At 38.2% G+C, this 15,125-nt stretch overlaps 1 protein-coding gene across 2 annotated transcripts in view; it reads left to right on the forward strand.

Annotated features, from left to right (window-relative positions):
- Positions 1–1,440: 1,440 nt before the first annotated feature.
- The window catches only part of LOC136004495 (mothers against decapentaplegic homolog 2), an 89,946-nt gene continuing 76,261 nt past the window's right edge, over positions 1,441–15,125 (forward strand). For both annotated transcript variants that reach the window (XM_065661031.1, XM_065661032.1), the window contains exon 1: positions 1,441–1,728. In XM_065661031.1, the coding sequence (XP_065517103.1) occupies positions 1,493–1,728 (236 nt within the window). In that variant the 5' untranslated portion in view covers positions 1,441–1,492. The remainder of the gene's footprint in view (positions 1,729–15,125) is intronic.

Raw genomic sequence — 15,125 nt, forward strand, 5'->3', positions numbered from 1 at the left:
TGAGAAACCTGGCCTAGTGGAAGGTGTCCCTGCCCATGGCAGGGGTTGAAACTAGGTGATTTTTAAAGGTCTCTTCCAACCCAAACCTTTCTATGACTCTCTGATTTAGGATAGATTATTTTGAATGTAACTCTTCTTGAGTCCCTGTTAATTGGAACCCCTGTCTCTGACACACACCTCCCAACTACAGTTCTTGAGTTGTATTTTTAGGTGCTCTCAGAAGCTCCTTTATGGGAGATATAATTTAGTTGAAACTGAAATGTCATTCCTATTGAACATTCTATTCTGTGGAAGTTGAAAAATTATGATTAAAGTTATCTGCCAAATATAATGTAGTGTTTGTTGATTTGTTGGTTCTTAGCTAAACCAAGGTATTTTCAGGTGCCTGAACTAACTTAAGTAGCTTGAAAATAAGTTAACTTTCTGCAGTTCAAATATCCATTTGCTGCTTGGAAATAAGGTTGGTTTTGACTTAAGTGCCATGCTTCTATCTATAGAACTATTATGTTCTTGAGCAATTTCTAATAGCTGTCTGCCTGAATTAATGGTTGATTTGGGATTTATGTTTTGATACCTAAAACTAGTCTAATAGAAGCTGCAAGAAACCTAAGACCATAGCCATTTAGAAAAAAATGCATTTCTCTTTAAACTGATTTGAAGTGCAAATTGCAGTGAATGCCAAACATATCCCGAGTTTCAGCATCCCTTCTGATCTTTCATTTTACATAAACATCCTGATTGGGTTGTTGATACTGAATGAAAGGCTAGCAAAATTGAAAGCAGACAGTTTTACTGCTTGGGTGCATGCAAACTAAGATTTTAAATATCCTTTAATGAATTTTGGAAGACTTGATGAGTTAAAGTACTGAAAATTGAAAAGATTCATTATCTGTAGGCTACTGAACTCTAGATTGAAGGAGTTGGCTTATTGCCAAGCTTGAGTGAATTTCAAATGTGTCCCCTGTGGAACAAAAATTGGTAGTTATTGAAAACATGTCAAGTAAAAGGAGAAAAGGCTTGTGAAATGGCTGGCTGTTGGAAGACTTCTGTGAAGCTGTAATTGACTAAATGACATTCCAAATACAATTTTGCTTGTTAAATTAATTTGGAGATGGGCAGACTCTAATTAAGCTAGACTCTAATTAAGTTCTGTATTTTCTGGAATTGACTTTAGACAGGAAGGGCTTGAGGAAAAGTTAAGTGTCTCATCCCACAGTAACTTTAGTCCGCACTAACTGTTGAAGAATCTGCAGGAAACTTGCATTTGAACTTTGTTAATGGTACCTGACCATGATGCTGGCTGATTATGATCTATTATCTGACTTTTTTTCGGATGCAGTGTCCTATGGCATTTGGTAGTGAAAGGTCCTAAGTAAGATATTTGTTTCATGTGAAACCTTAGTGCTAATGTGTTTGTTTTGGTTTGTGTTTTTAGGGATCAGACAGGAATCTCCAATTTATTTCTTGCTGAGAGTTCCGTCTGGTAAAAGTCATGTCATCCATATTGCCATTCACTCCACCAGTTGTGAAAAGACTTCTGGGGTGGAAAAAAACTGCTGGTGGCTCTGGAGGGGCTGGTGGTGGTGAGCAGAATGGTCAAGAGGAAAAGTGGTGTGAAAAAGCAGTGAAAAGCTTGGTCAAGAAATTAAAGAAAACAGGACAGCTGGATGAGCTTGAGAAGGCAATTACAACTCAGAATTGCAATACAAATTGTGTGACAATACCAAGGTAAGTGCTGTTGTATTTGAAATAGTTATAACCACTTAAGAAATTACTAAATAGATGTTTAGGCTATCCTGTGAACAAATGACTAAAAAAAATCAGCTGCATGCTTTTGATTCCTTAAAAAATTCCTTAAAACCTATTTTGGTTTTATATAGTGCTTGCTTACAACAATTGCATGCTTTGTAAGGTCACTAATTCTAATAATGTCTTTGTTTCAATTTTTGTTATTATGTAGATTCCAATTTGTGCATGCTCTGGTGGTGCCTAGCTCTTAGTTTGTAGCACTGCCTTATGCTTTTATTTAATAACCCTGTCTATAATTAGAGGGGCATAGCGGAACCTACTTTTTTTTTTTTTCTTTAAAGTAGAAGACTTTTTTTCTAGCTCAACACTTCAGTCATCTAATTATTTTCAGTTGTATCTAGTAGTTTCTTTTAAATTGTACAAGCTGCATCCATTCTCCCTTTTGAAGGAGAATTTTATCTTTGGAGGCAGGTTGTCTGAAGACTAGTTCACTTACTGTAATTATTATTTGTTATTGGTTAATGAAAGTGCTTTTTGTTTAATAACTTGGAGTATTTCTGGAACTGCTCTTTTGTTCCTGATATGTATATAGATTTAGGTGATCAACTTGCTTTCTACCTCTTTGACTTTCTCAACTTATAGCAACTGCTGTGTGAGAGGCAAGGGTTATGTTTGCAAGTATAATGCAGTCTGCTCTCAGTTTGTCTACAGAAATCCTACTAAGGTGCCTGTGTAAGTTCATTATGTGCAACAAGTATCAAATGGCTTCACAGGTGTGCTTTTATATGAAGAGGTGGCACAGGAATATTCTGGCCCCTTAATCCTTAAAATAATTTCTAGGGGGGAGAAACTGCCTCTGGTTTATGACCTTAATTTCTGTATTGGTGCATTCATCCCAGCTACTATTAAACTTTGTATCAGTCATAGTGCAAGCTAGATTTGACTGGTGTTGGTAATGATTTCTATATCAAATGTTATAGCTGTTATCTTATAATATTTTTAGCATTCTCTTAGATTTGATGCAGCTTTCTGGGAACATCATGAGTATGCTGTGAATTAATGACTAATTCTGTTCTTTCTCTTTTTCTATTCACCTTTTGCTTCTAATACTGCCCTCTGCTTGTATTTTCTTCCCTAGAGCAGTTCCAAAATTCCCTGAGTTTCCCTTCTGCTTTCTTACTTTGCCAGCTGGAAAATGATCATAAATAAAATATTGGAGCTTTCTTGTCTTAGTGTATATCAGTGGATTTAAGATTGCAACCTGTAGGATATATATTTCTTGACTTGAGATGACTCTGTATTTAGTAAATCTTTATTGTGGCAAAGACAAAATGCTTAATTGGAAGGTACTTCATATGACAAGCTAAATATGTCATATGGAGATTCACTTGATATAAATGTGTATCTAACTTCTAGAGCTCTTTTTGAGCTCTTAAAGAAACTTTATAAAGCTCTATTGTTGGGGTAATGGGTCAGTAAATATTGCTACTTCAGAATAATAGTTGTCTAATTTTGAAGATGATGTTAGAAGATAGAAACAGTATGCTAATGTTTTCCTAGTCTACTTTGAGTATCATCCTGCTTGCCATGACCCTTTCTGTTAAAGTAGGTATAATAAATCTTTAAAACAGAATGCAGTGCTCTGTTATACTCTGAATAGCCTCTGTGTTGTGACCAGCAGTTCTTCCTGGGCTGTGATTTTTCTCATCTGTTCTTCAGTCAGCTATAAAAAGGACTGGATCTAGGCTTTACTTTTCTTGATTGCCTTAGGAGTAAGTTAGCTCTTCAAGTGATCTTGGTTTAATTTTAAACAAAGAAATGGCTTTGGTATTAAGGGGTGAGGTGATGTCAGGGTTGTCAGCAGCACTATACAGAATTCTTGAGTATTGTAGCTGGCTCTTGGGCTGTGGATATTATTTCACTTTGACAGCAGTAGTCTGGGTTCCTAAGAAAGAACAAATATCAACTCAGTACTGTAATTACTTCTGGAGATTGTTGTACTTGGATTTAGTAAGATAATGAAACTGCTGCTTGAGACCTGCTTTAATGAATATCTTAAAGATCTGCAGATCAGCAGGGATAAATAATGAAATGAATTTTAAACTTATTTTTCTTATTCCTAGTTGCATGGAAGTTTGAGGTGCTGAGATGTAGTTCTGATGTGACAGCTGGTCTAACTTTCCAAATATTGTTCTGCTTGGGGAGGGTTTTGTTTGGATTTGTGTTGCTTCTGTAAAATGCCTGATAAGGTACAACTAATAATGGTGTCTAGTTGGGGCAGGTTTGTGATAACAGTGAGCTACAACATAGATTGTTGTAGCTCATATATATATATATATATATATATATATATATATATATATATTTAAACTTAACCCCCAACAACAAAAAAAACAACCCACACCCCAAACACCCCCTTAAACAAAAATCCCAACAAAACAAAAGTAGAATATTAATTATAACTGTTGTGGTTTAAGCTCTGTCAGCCACAGTCTTGCTTGTTCCCTCCCCCCCTGCTCCTGGAGGGATGGGGAGGAGAATTGAAAGAATGTAACTCCCATGGGTTAAGAAGGGTCCAGTAACTAAAGTATAATACAAATCATGACTGCTACCACCAATAATAATAATGATAAGGGAAATAACAAGGCAAGAGAGTACGATACCACCTGCCGATAGAGCAGTGAGTGCCCTTCCAGGTAACTCCCAGTTACATCCCGAGCATGACGTGCTGTGGTTCGGAATAGCTCTTTGGCTAGTTTGGGTCAGGTGTCCTGTCTCTGCTTCCTCCCAGCTTCTCCTCTTCCCTGTTCAGAGCATGATACTCAGAAAGTCCTTGGTCAGACTAAACATTTGAGCAGTAACTAAAAGCATTGGTGTTATCAGTGCTGTTCCCAGGCCGAAAGTCAAAACATAGTGCTGCACCAGCTACTAAGACGGAGAAAAAATGACTGCTACTGCTGAACTCAGGACAATAACAGAAAACCACCTGACAAACACCTCCCCCCCCCCCCCCCCCCCCAAACCAGACAAAGAAAACCGAACAACAGAAAAAAAAAAAACAAACCTGACAATGACAAAACCTAACAAAAGTGACAAACCCCTTCCCCCCAAAAGAAACTCCAGCAACCTAGGGGAAGCATTGAGCTTGGACTCCTTTGTGGTGTCTTTTGTTCCTCTGGAGCATATGTATGCTCTGGAGGGTCTCTATGAAGAGAGGCTGAGAGAGTTGGGCTTGTTTAGCCTGGAGAAAGGGTCAAGGCAGACCCCTGATGGAGAGGGGAGATTTAGATTCTGTATTAGGAAGAAGCTCCTTTACTATAAGGGTGGTGAGGGCTTGGAGCAGTCTGGTCTAGTGGAAGGTGTCCCTTCAAACCCAAACTATTCTGTGATACCTGAAAACTAATGTAGAACTGTGTCATTACTGAGCTGTAACTGGGTACATCCTTATCTCTCATTGAATTCTACTTTCATGCTAACATTTGGGTAATGTGACAGCTGTATTAGGGCTTTATCTTATATGAAGTATGCATAGTCATGGAGATGACCTGCCTGTATGGCATACCCCCCATTTGCTCTTCCCCAGAAGAATCCATCTTGCACTGTGCTTTTGCTTACGTGGTGTTGAACCGTAGAGTACTGCTGTACCTCATCATCTTGATGACAGTTTCCCTGTTCTTCAGCTGACATGGTCTGCACAATGTATTGCCTTTTTTCCTTTTTTTTTTTTTTTTTTTCTTCCAGTTTATGTGTGAGGATAAAGAAGAGAGGTTCCTCCCATCAGTCTCAGCATTTCTAGCTTTCATTTGTTTTAGCTTTGAATAGTGAATATAGCTTTTCTGTGTGCCCTGACAAAGGCTATTTTTAGTTGGGAGGAAGAGGTCAGCAAAAAGATGCATCTATGACAGTATACCTCTATTTTTGTTTTCCAGATGTTTGTGTGCTCATTTCAGTGCTGTGGAAGGGTTTGATACAGCATCAGACAGCTTCACAAACTTTCTTGAACAGATGAATTTTTTTGTTGGCATTAATTGTAGTAGTTAGTTACTACATAAACTTGCTTTTGATACTGTATCTGGAACCACACTTAACACTTGAATCTTAGCTTTAATAGGGAGGTCCTGAGTTTCTGTGGAGAAGGTAAATTTTATTACTGCTTTATATTAGAGGAAACAGTGCAAAAGCAAAGCGATGTTGAATGTTGATGTAAAGTGATCTGGCAGATTATTGACTGGAGTAAGGTTTTAAGACTGACTTCCTTAAATCCCATTTCAGTGATGCTTTGCTGTGATGCTAAAATGCAGCAGCTGCTTTCAGCGCAGAGAGCAGGCAAATATTCCTGCAAGCCCTTGCTTCACAGCCTGCTGTGCCATTAGAGTTTTAGAAGGCTTTCTCTGAAAAAAATGTTTTTCTTGCTTAACAGTTCAATGTGTACGTAGAAAATGTGCCCTCTGTTCCTCTTGCTTAAAATGAGGGGTAGCATCCCTGTGCTATGTTCCCTGGTTTTCAGAAGCTTTTTTTTCTTTCTGTAGCCTCCTAATTGTGACTTAAGAGGGGCTCAAATTCTGATGTTGTGGGTTGGCTGTTTGGTTTGTTTTGGTTGGGTTTTTTGTGTGTTTTGGGGTTTTTTGGGGGGTTTTTTTTTGCTTGCTTGTTTGTTTTCTTTATGGTTGGTTGTGGGTTTGTTTTGGGGCTTTTTTTTTTTGTTTTTTTTTTTGTTTTTAAGAATGTAGCTGATTTGTGGAATTCACAGTCAACAATTGGACTTCAAAAGCACCTTGCTTCTGCTTCAAATGAGAGAAATTCTAAAATTTTGTACCATCCAGAGGCAAAAAAAGAAACTCTGCAATGGGTTGATGGTTTGGGGAATATGGAAGCTTGAGAGGGAGGTTGGGAATGCAAAGCAGACAGCTGCAAGTGAAGTGGTTGGTATTGAAATTAGGAGCTACTTAAGTTCACTAACACTAGTGCTTGAGCTTTTTAGGATGAAGTAGTGATATTTTAAAGCCATACCTCTTGTGTATCTTCCGCTTTGGTAGTGAAGGTTGGTAAATTTCTAAACTGCTGTTGTGGAACCAATTATACCATGATTCTCCTGGGGAAATAGTGTGGTGGTGGTATTTAAGCATTGCGTTCAGAATACCTTTTTAACTTTATTTTTTCCTTAAAGTAAAAATATAGTACATACTGACTGCTTCTGAAGTCTGTTAAGTTTTCGGTTTGTGAGGGTTTTTTGGTGGGTTTTTTGTTTGTTTTTGTAAAGCAAAGCCTACATATCCAGGAGTTTCTTGTCCATGTGACAGCCTAAAAGACTGCTCTTGATGTTCAAGTAACTAATGCTATTGACACTACTTATACTTGTTTATGGTGTTGAGGAAATAAATCCAGTACACCTTAATTTCATCGTATTTTTAATGTATTCTACAAGGATTCAGATACTTAAAACTGCAGAATCTTGTGAAAGTTCATTGAACTTGTGAAGACCAAACCATTTGACATGGTTAAAATTCTCTAAAGAAACTGAATTTTTCTGTTATGGTAGTGATATTCCTTCACTTGTCCTGCAGCCCTTCCTTCATTCCTGCACTGAGTTATCACTGGATAAGATGAACAGCCTAGGCATAGCTCACAGCACGTGTTAATTTTTTTTTTCTGAAGTCTGGCGCTCTATTAGTTAATACAAGCCTCCATACATGGAACTTAGTGCTGATCAAAGTGTCTATAAAAGTGTTAACAGCATAAGTAAACTGGACAAAGACCAAACCTATTTAAAAATGGGACAACTGGCTCAGAACTGCTGTTTGAGAGCAAACAAATTCTGACATTTTGATGCCTTTTTTTTCACGTAACTGAGTAAAAAGTCATTTCTGATTTAGGTGTAAAGGCCACAGTTTTTTTTTTTTTTTTAATATAATCTGTGCTAACAGTTAACATGCGTCTTTTGGTTTTTGTTGTGTGGTTTTTGTTTTGGGGGGTGTGTGTTGTTTTTTTTTTTTTTTTTTCCTTAATTCTTTGGGAATACTTGTCAGGAAATTCATCACATAGCTGCATGCAGTAACCTAGTGTTAAGGATGCTTTTGATCACTCATAGAGCGGAGTTGTTAAGCTAATGTAGCTTCTGGAACAGATTGTTTTCAAGCTTTAAGAACTTTACCCAAAATAAGTGAATTCAGAGGGCAGCAATACAGAAATTCCTTTTTTCCTTCTTGAGTTACAGCTGTAGGAGATGAGCAATTTGAACAATTACAGTGTGCGTGTGGGGGAGGGATAAGGTTCCTCTGGAAACTGTTTTAAGATAGATCTCATTTGCTGCTAAGCTATGAATGAGTTCGCCAAGAGGACAACAGCAGGCAGTTGGATTGGCACAGTAAATCCTAAAATAGCATTATGATCCAGACAGAGGTGAAGTCTGTTTTCCTGGAAGCAAAACTTAGAACTGTTAGTTTGTAGCAGAGCTGGGATAATTCACTATTGAAGTTGGAGATGGACATTGATTCTTAACAACTCTCAACTTGTGAGCTATGGTTATCTATAAAGCATGTTCTCAAACTATATATCATGTTTCAGTCTGGATGCATTCACTTAGATGCAAATTGGTTATATAAATTGTAGAATCCTAGAATACTTAGCGTTGGAAAGGACCTAAAGATCATCTAGTTCCAACCCCCCTGCCATGGACAGGGACACCTCACACTAAACCATGTCATCTAAGGCTCTATTCAACCTGGCCTTGGGCAACCTGTTCCAGTGCCTCACCACTCTCACAGTAAAGAACTTCTTTCTTACGTGTAATCTAAACTTCCCCTGTTTAAGTTAGAACCCGTTACCCCTTGTCCTATCATTACAGTTCCTAATGAAGAATCCATCCCCAGCATCCTTGTAGGCCTGCTTCAGATAGTGGAAGGCTGCTATGAGGTCTCCATGCAGCCTTTTCTTCTCCAGGCTGAACAGCCCCAACTTTCTCAGCCTGTCTTCATATGGGAGGTGTTCCAGCCCCCTGATCATCCTCGTGGCCCTCCTCTGGATTTGCTCCAACAGCTGTGTCCTCTTTGTGTTGAGGACACAAGAACTGCACACAGTATTCAAAGTGAGGTCTCATGAGAGCAGAGTTAGAGGGTCAGGATCACCTCCTTCACCCTGCTGGTCATGCTTCTTTTGATGCAGCCCAGGATACGGTTGGCTTTCTGGGCTGTGAGCGTACACTGTAGGCTCATGTTCATTTTCTCATCAACCAACACCCCAAAGTCCTTCTCTGAGGGCTGCTCTGAATCTCTTCTTCACCCAGCCTGTAGCTGTTCCTGGGATTGTTTGAAGACTATAGTTGAACATATTAAGCTTTTTAAAATAAGTATAGACGTTTAAGACAGTACATCAGAATACATCAAAGCACCATTTTTACTGCTGAGATTACAGGAAGAGTGTACGAGTAAATTGTTGTTAAGATGACTCATTTTTCTCATGACAGGATTATTGAGGATAAAGCAGAGCCCCCCTCTGCTTTTTTCTTGTTCGAATTTCAATAAAAATACCATTTTTGGATCAAAGGCAGAGAGATCTTTCCTGAAAGTATATATATAAAAAAAAAAGTTGGCTGAGAGTTTGGGGAGTATTGGCTAAGATTAGTTTTGAAATTCCCTGATCTTCTTTGTGATAGCTGGTTCTGTGAAGAATTTGGATGTGTTTGCTGGAAAGGTGTCGCAGGAGAATCAAGTTGCCCTTGCTCTTCTCAGGCCTGTAATTATGGTGGCACTTGATTGTTGTCTCTACATTCACCATGCAAAACCATAAATGCACAAGATTCTTAGCCAATAGCAAAATGCTGTGTAGTTCCAAGGATCTTGCCTCTTAAGTAAGGAGGAAAAACTGTTGAATTTAGGTGACAATACTGTATACTAAGTGGAGCACTGGGTAAAGGCTCAGGGGATGTGGGTTCTGGCTTTGGCTTTGCTTTTTCCCAGGTAACCATATGAGTGTTTAATTTGCTATCATTTTTCATTCTATACATCGAGATGAATTCCTTGTAAGGTGTGTGGTAATGCCACCTCTTCACGTCGCTGGTATAAGCTGTGTTATTTGGTATGGGTTTAAGTTGTTGTTCCCATTGGAGTATCAGTGATGTGAAAAACAAATTTGGGGGTGATAAGTTGTTGGAATTTGTAAAAGTTTTTTCTTTTCAAGTTACTGTTGCTCCTCATTAGGATTGCCTTAATGGTAAGGAACAGTAAGAGTCAGAATAAAAAAGAAGTGTTAAAGCTTGCTTGATTTTTATATGCTATTGTTAACAACTGATGCTGGGGCTGTTGAGTTCAAGCAAATGAAAAAAAGCTTAAGTCACTTTAGTGACTTAAACTGCTTGGTGGTTCCCAGTACAAAGCTGTAACCAGAAAGAATAGTACCTGTATCTGACACTTCATGCTACCATTAAGATGACATGTTGGTCACTCAGAGATGTTGACTGTGCTGTATTGTCACTACTGAGCCCCAAGTTATCTCATAGTACTAATTATTTTCCCCAATAAAGGAATCAGGGCTTTAGTCAACCTAAATCAATACTGAACTATTTCCTGGCTTACTGTGGTAATTAGTATCTTTATATCAGACCAGCTGTTCAGTGTGGTGAAGCTTTTTCTCCTCATTATTCCCCTCTTCTTTTGTAGAAGTCATCCAATTTGGTTTTCTTGGTACTGTAATAAAACACCTGAGAGCTGTTTTTATTAGTGTGAATGTTTTTCTGACAACCAGAGCAATTTTACAGGAAAAACTTCCCAATTGTGTAGCTCAGGCTGTTAGTCTAGGAAGAACTTGTAGGATAAACTAACACACTGCAGTTTACTACTGCAGCTTTGAACACAAATAGGTTCCCTACTTTACTTTTATTAATTTAGATAGTATTAAATAATCTCCCATGTCTTGTTTACTACTTGTTTCTGTTCACTTTGACTTGGTTGCAGTGCTGATTGGTGGAAAATTTCTAAAATTTAGTCTATAATGCCATAGTCTTGTCATTGAACAGCTTTTGTTGGCTTCTGTCATGCTGCATTGTTTGAAGCAGACTGGCAGTATACAAGAGAACAATTAGGAGCTGGAATGAGTTCATATCTTGCTGCATGTGCTTCAGTATTTGCAGAAGAGCAATGAGATTAGGGAAATCCCCTTGAACAAGTACTGCACACTAATCCGACTTTAATGTTTGTTCAGAAAAAAATGCCCCAAATTGTGTTTGTACGCCAAAATGTGAAGGAACATTTTAGTAAGTCAAGAATTGAAAGTTTTCAGAGTCTTTGCCCATAACTGTAGGTAAACTGAATGTTTCTTCAGATGCTTGGGTTTTTCTTAGGTACTGGCTAGAGAAAAGCCTGATGCAAAAGAAGCAAACTGAGTTTTGCTTAAATACAGAATTTCAAACTTAGTTGAATTGGTAAGTTGCATCCCAGAACTGGTCCTTGCTTCCTCTTGGTTCTGAGGAAGGCTTCAAGTTCCTCTGATATTTTAAATAATTTAACTCATGCTGTAGTTCTGAAATTTTGAATATGAAGGAAAGCTCATATCAGCTGATGTGGAATGTTGCTGTTTTGTGGCATGGAGAGTGATGTTTGAAATGGTGTTTGACTCTTGAGTGATTGTTTGAAAAAATCTTTATTAATAAATGTTAATTTCATGAACTTCACCTAAGTTTTTTTCTGAGTGCCTTATGAACCTTGCTGTGTTTGTTTGTATAAGCCTACAGTAGTGCAGCCTCTGATAGCCAAAACTTATTGGAGAGTTCTTTAGTGTTTCTCTGTAATAAATCTTCCCTTCTGTTTCTAGCAAGGGGAACTTGAATATAAACTTAACAGCCACATCAGGGAAAGAATTCAAGTGTGTCCATTCTAATGAATTCCACAAAGCTGGTAATACCTTCTTAGTTCCTTTGTATTTAAGTTTTCAGTGTCTGATGTTCTGCTTGTCTCATGTACCTATCTTGCAGAGCAATGCCTTGTCTAAACACAGTTAGTAACCAAAAAAATCCATGTTTTGTTGTCCTCTGTCTCAGTTAAACAAATAGGAAAGCAGAAGGCCCACTAAAGTGATTGTACCTGTTGCAGCTATTTTAAAAATGCTGTTCCATTATAGGAAGTCGTCTTTACTGGAGCCTAGTGTCAGTATGCTCATTCATTATGTGGGAAGCCTTCAACATTTTGACCAATAGAGTTCCAAGAAGGATTTAAGCATCTCACCTTGCACTGAGAAGCCACAGAACTCTTTACTTGAATGCTCATGTTCCTTAAGCTTTTGAAACTCATTTTTTTGCCTGTGATAGGACAGGGAGAGAAGGGCAACTGCCACCTCAGCAGAAGGCAGATGATGTTAGATCAGGGTTGACTCCTGTTAGGTGGAATGAAGAAAAGAAGCTGTTGGATGTCCTGGGAAATTGCTTTAACTGTTAAGCAGTTGCATGTGAGACAAGAATGCTTGCAGGCATTGCTTTCAGATATGTGTAAGGATGTAGATCATGAGCAAGATGCTGAAGATCCAGGACTTGTCTGTGATCTTAACATGTCCTTTCTGTTTCGCTCTAGACAGCAAAGCTCAGGAAACAGATTTTTTTTTTTATATGTATATAATATATAATTTTTTTTTATTCTAAGGGTGTCCCCTGCATATTCATTTTCTGTCAATACCATCTAATATGGGGTACTGTATTCTGTTCTGGGCCTGAATGAGAGCAGAGGGCTCTAATTAGGCACCTTGGCTATTAAGTTGCTTTCTTAATTTTGCCTTTGCTAAGCACATAAGACAAAATCTCTGCAAACCCGCTAAGGTAATTAAAAAAAAACAAAATACTGCTTTCTTATATCTGAACAATGAAACTCTTCAAACCTTTTTATTGCTTCCTTGCTAGTTGTGAATTTTCTTTATTTCTCATAAAATATAGACATTGTGAGTTATGGTAATGACTGACTCAATTTTTGTATTTACTTATTTAGCAGAGTGTTATAACAGGCATAGCACAAGTACCTTTCTTTTCTCCAACTTCATTTGAAATATAGGAAACATTGCATGCCTTAGTTGTATAACAGTTAATGTTTCTTTGAGTTTTCATATCCCTTATATTTAGAGATAGTCTCTTGTTTGGGATATGGATCAAGTTCAATGTATTGTCTGTTTTGCCCATTTTTTTCTGCTGGGTATGCATGGTTTGGGCTGCAACAGAGGGGTCATTCTGGATGTAGAGGCTTCCCTGCATTGAGGACTTTATATATCCTGTGTTCCTCTGTCTTACTGAGATTCTTGAGACAGGTGTATAATTCATAGAAGCTGTCCAGAGGAAGTTTCAGTTTGAAATGATGTGTTAAAAGATCCTGTAACTGTTGTTCTGAGAGTAATTTTTTTACCAAGTAAGCATCTTTTTCAAGTAACATAGACAAGATAAATGGCTTGCAGAGCTAATCTCTTCCCCTCACTACCCCAAATACCCAATAGTTTGAGATGGCTAATCAAAATGTCACGTGCTTTTTTCAGCTGTTAGTTGCAAAACAGTCCACTCATGCCATAGCATCAGCCACTCACCCACTTGGAGGGTGACAGACTGCTTGAGAAAAATTTTTTTTACTTAGCTGTACTTGTTAGCTTGTGGGAAGAGCATTCACTGCACCTACTATGACTAATAGTGGTTAGAGAATGTGAGATAAATGTTGTGTTTTTTTTTTTTTTTTAACACTTATCTGGTGATTATCCTGAGATGTGTATGCCAGGCTCTCTTTTGAAAGTATGATCTTCTATGAGATTGCTATCTGCTTTTAATAAACCAGTTTGTTGTGGATAGATCAGCCAGTACTGTGATGGATATGTCTTCCTATAACAGTACTTTGTCCTTTGATACTTGTGATTCTGTTGAGGTCTTTTAAGGATGATATAGTGTTAATCTGTGAAACTGCATTGGAATGTCATCTTAACCCACTGCATGGTATTGCTTACTAGTACAAAACAGAAAAAAGGGCACCACATGTGGTATGATCAAAATTGAGATGAATCTGTTAGGTTCTTCCTTCCTTACGTAACTTGTAAGTAAAAGTATTGTTCCTGGTCTGGAAGACTGCTAGTCGTCATCTGTGTTTCTAGTTGGAACATTTCAGTGGCAATTTAAACATCAGAAAGGAATTGCTTAATCAGCTGCTTTCACAGGCACAGTATAATGAGTGTGGAGGACATGGTGATTTCTCAGCTAGACTGAATTGCTGAACATAATAGCTTCATAGCTGCCTGCTACATGATGTGGTGCAACATCTCACTAGCTACAGGGAACTCTAATTCTTTTCCTAAATGGATGTTATTGGAGTGTGTGTTTCTGGTTATGCTTCCTTTATTCTGATAATAGAGTTTTGATTCTTTATTTCTTTTAGGAGGTGGTGGTCTTGTCTTTTCTGGAAAGCTTTTGTCAGAAAGTCCAAAGACATTTTCTGGCATGGTGTTCTCATGAAATATAGCTTGTCAGAGTGAACTAATGTTGATGATATGCAATGAACATGGTACTTTCAGTTGTGGTAATTTTAAACTTAAAAACTTCTGTCCTTGTTGAAGCGTTCTTTACATTTCTAAAGATATTGTGAGAAATTGCAAAATAATACACCAATCAGACAAATGTTATTGGATATAATTAACAAATGAAAGCAGTGTAGGAATTCCAAGCTATCATTTCATTAATGCCATCTTAAATACAAACATCCACACCCTCATAGCTCATGGGCCCACATGATGATTTTTTATTTTTTATTTCTTTGATTGGTTGGTTGGGGTTTTGCCCACTACCACCTGGCTAGTCACTGGGGAGCTGCCATTGTGAATACTGTTGTGCCCTTGTCACTAAGTAGATGCATGGCATATAGAAGTCACTGGCTTTGGGGTTTTTTGGTGGTGTTTTTTTTTTTTATTTTATTTGTTTTTGTTCGTTTTTGTGTGTGTGCAATTGGGGGAGAAAATCTGTGTTGTGGTGTGTCCTGGGTTTACCAGGAGCCGTTTTGCTCCTTCTTAGTAACTGGTTCAAGCTCTGTTTTGACTTCCAGCCTGGGCAGAGTGCCATGAGTGGCAGGGTGTGTGGGATAGTACGGGCAAGTATCTAGGTCAGTGGGCCCCTCCAGTACTTTGAAATTTCACCACCGAACAAGTGCAAAATCCAGAAGAATTAGTAAAACACTTAAATGAGGTGTGTGGTCAGTCTGGAAATACCAGAGACGGACAAATCATGGCAACGTGCTGGGGCTTGGCCTATGCTTATAGGGCCTTGTTCAACACTATCCAGCACCTTAAAAAGGAAAAAAATGCCCCTGCATCTGAGGGCAAAGCAACAGTCAGCGCAGCTACTCCAGCTCCAAGCACAGCAGCTACACCAACCCCAGCGA

This window comes from Lathamus discolor, chromosome W, assembly GCF_037157495.1.
Source record: "Lathamus discolor isolate bLatDis1 chromosome W, bLatDis1.hap1, whole genome shotgun sequence".
Taxonomy (NCBI): domain Eukaryota; kingdom Metazoa; phylum Chordata; class Aves; order Psittaciformes; family Psittacidae; genus Lathamus; species Lathamus discolor.